We start from the raw sequence: 2,889 nt of genomic DNA on the forward strand, positions 1-2,889 counted from the left end.
GTCACCAATTTAGTGCTACTTGGAATTCCCCATTGGGAACCTACTAGCACTAAGTTGCTAACTGGTTAGCAAGATGCTTCAGATCAATCAACCTTGCTTGCGAACCTTCCACCACAACAATCCTGCCTCATTGATAATCGACCAATCACATTCACTTTATTCACTCATGTAAAGTCGGGCATCACTCAGGAGAATTCGGAAATGCAACGGTTGTTGGAACAACTGTTTCTCTACCACTTTAAACCAACATTTATTTTTTAATCACCATGACTTTTGCTCTAATATAGAAATGAAAATATATTTGAGTCCTGCTTCTTCAGAGCGCAGACGTTGGGTGGCAGGAAGTCACCGTCAACCCCTCAGTAAAGCATGGCGGTGGCAGCATCACACCAATGAGGGTTACATTTCCTGAACCCTGACAGAAATTTCTAAGTTTTGATGTATAATTTATGTAAATTGAGTGAAAAATGAGAAGAATTTGTTCGGAAAAAACAGATAGAGCTCAGACAGTTGAAGAATCCCTCCCATAGACATTTGAATTTTACAAAAAACCGGTAAAGATATGAAAAGCTGACTTAAACGGAAACAACTGAATGTTTGAATAACATTTAAAAGTTGAAATGTGTTTCTAGGTGAAAGTATGCTGAAGTACTTAAAGTTGAAGGATGCTGAACTTTTAGCGCAAGTTTGCTAAAAAAAAAGCTGAATATCACGTAAACTACAAAAATATCTTTATCAATTGATATAGAAGAATTCTCCTGAACAAGTTAAATGTTTTGATATAAAAATTGTTAAAATCGGCTTAAGACTGCAGAACTAGTTAACGAAAGAAAAACCGAGGGATAACAATAAATAAAAAACCCTGAACCCCCCGTCCCCTAGTCATCACTCAGGTGTGCTTTGTGGCGCCGCGGCGTGAATTCAGCTGCAGCTTATTGACCGCGCCGTCTCTCCCTCTGGCAGGTGGGGATCTGCGGTCGCACCGGCAGCGGGAAGTCCTCCCTCTCTCTGGCCTTCTTCAACATGGTGGACATCTTTGAAGGTGGGTCAATGGAGAAACGTCCTCCATCCATTAGGGTGATGGAGATGAGCATACCCAGTCAGACCAGCATACCCATAGTCTAAACCTGTTTATCCCTTTAGTTTGTCCATTTAGTTTTGAATGAAAAATACACTTTAAACAACCTCAACAGACACGTATACCTTTAGTCATGTACAAAAAGCAATTTAACTACTTACATTTTGATGTTTTTTAAGCGTATGGCGACCTCACTTTTAATTGTTTTTTTATTGAACATGACTAAAGGGATACACGCCCGTTGAGGTAGTTTAAAGTCTATTTTTCGTAAAAAACTAAAGGGATAAACGCAAATCTGATATTTTGCGCATGCATATTGACTATGGGTATGCTGGTCTGACGCGGTATGCCGGGCCATAGATCAAACGTCTGGCAGGCTTTGGCTGAATTCAGCTGTTTAAATGGATTTCATACGGAGGCCTGATGGTCCAAAACAAGCTCCGCTGATGCAACCAGAGCTGAAATGTTACCGTGGTTACTAACTCTACTTCCTTTTATGGAAGTTTTGAATTGAATGTGCTAACCATATCATCGTTATAAAGCCCACGAAGGGCCCCTGCACCGCACGGTGGACACACCTGGTGATAAAGTATTTAAATTTGCATGATTAACATGTCTCGTTTTTATGTAATGACGTAAGCTCAGACTCTAAAAACCATCGGATCAGAACCTATTCTGAGTTATTATCACTTCTAAAGTCTTGCTCTTATTATTTCAGCTTTTTTTTTTTTTTTTTACTGCAGCCTGTCATCTGCAGCTGAAGCTGTAATAGTGAAATGAGTCGTGAATTAATGACCTCGTAGTGAAACATGTTTCATCCTCGTCGCCTGATACTAGCTGCTGTTTATATAACAGAAACTGTTCCACTGGGCTCTCAGCGCTCTATAAACAATCCTGCAGGTCCTCCTGTTTCTTCTGTCTGCCTGTTGTTTCTTTAAAGACGTCCTGAAGTGGAGGATTCAAATAAAAGCATAACAGAGGCCGCCGGTCATAATTCAGGCGGACAGCAGAGATAAAGCCTCCAAGCAGCTGTAGTGGTTTTGTGTTTCTGCCCTGAAGGATGATGGAAGCTCCCTGGCAGGTTGCTCAGAGATTACACCGTCACTTTTTCCAGACACACACACACAGCTGGCCGCTTATTTAATCTTACTGTAAATTAAGAGCTATCTGTCGGCAGCGTTTCCTTATAAAGCAGTGAAATAAAAGCAGAGCTGCGGCTCCTCTGGCTCAGATTCTGCATCCTGGTTCTGCTGAAATATTTCAGTGGGTTTGCATGCGGCTGGGAAAAAATCGCAACGGTTTGAACATAGTTGGGCTATAAAAAGTTTCATGTGGCAAAGTTATCCCTGCTTAAGGTAAAAGTCCAGATATGTTCATAATCAGTAATTTGATTCAGTTTATTTCTATAGCGCCAATTCACAACACATGTCATCTCAAGGCACTTTACAATTCGACAGATCATCCAGTCAGATTGATTTAAAGTTTTCCATCTAAGGAAAACCAGTTGATTGCATTGACTCGAAGGCAATCCCTCACACTAAGAATGTTTGTAGCGACAGTGGAGAGGAAAAACTCAATTTTAACAGGAAGAAACCTCCAGCAGAACCAGGCTCAGTGTGAGCACCCTGTCCAGGAAACACACAGCCAGGCAAATGAGCTCCGAGCCAACTCCCATGTCAGAGGATGAAGAGAGCACATACAGCCAGTTCGCAGTCAGAGAAACAGGACTACACTGAAAAACAGGCCCATCTCCAACATCTATGAACAAAAGTGTTGATGGCAGCAGCACGGCTGATATTTCTCTCCAGGAT

At 41.5% G+C, this 2,889-nt stretch overlaps 1 protein-coding gene across 1 annotated transcript in view; it reads left to right on the forward strand.

The window, feature by feature from the left end:
• Window positions 1-2,889, forward strand: part of LOC107092341 (ATP-binding cassette sub-family C member 9-like) — a 29,114-nt gene that overhangs the window by 3,861 nt on the left and 22,364 nt on the right. The window contains exon 7 of the mRNA XM_015386747.1: window positions 964-1,046. Coding sequence (XP_015242233.1) covers window positions 964-1,046 — 83 coding nt within the window. The remainder of the gene's footprint in view (window positions 1-963; window positions 1,047-2,889) is intronic.

This window comes from Cyprinodon variegatus, unplaced genomic scaffold, assembly GCF_000732505.1.
Source record: "Cyprinodon variegatus isolate N-32 unplaced genomic scaffold, C_variegatus-1.0 Scaffold376, whole genome shotgun sequence".
NCBI classification, from domain to species: domain Eukaryota; kingdom Metazoa; phylum Chordata; class Actinopteri; order Cyprinodontiformes; family Cyprinodontidae; genus Cyprinodon; species Cyprinodon variegatus.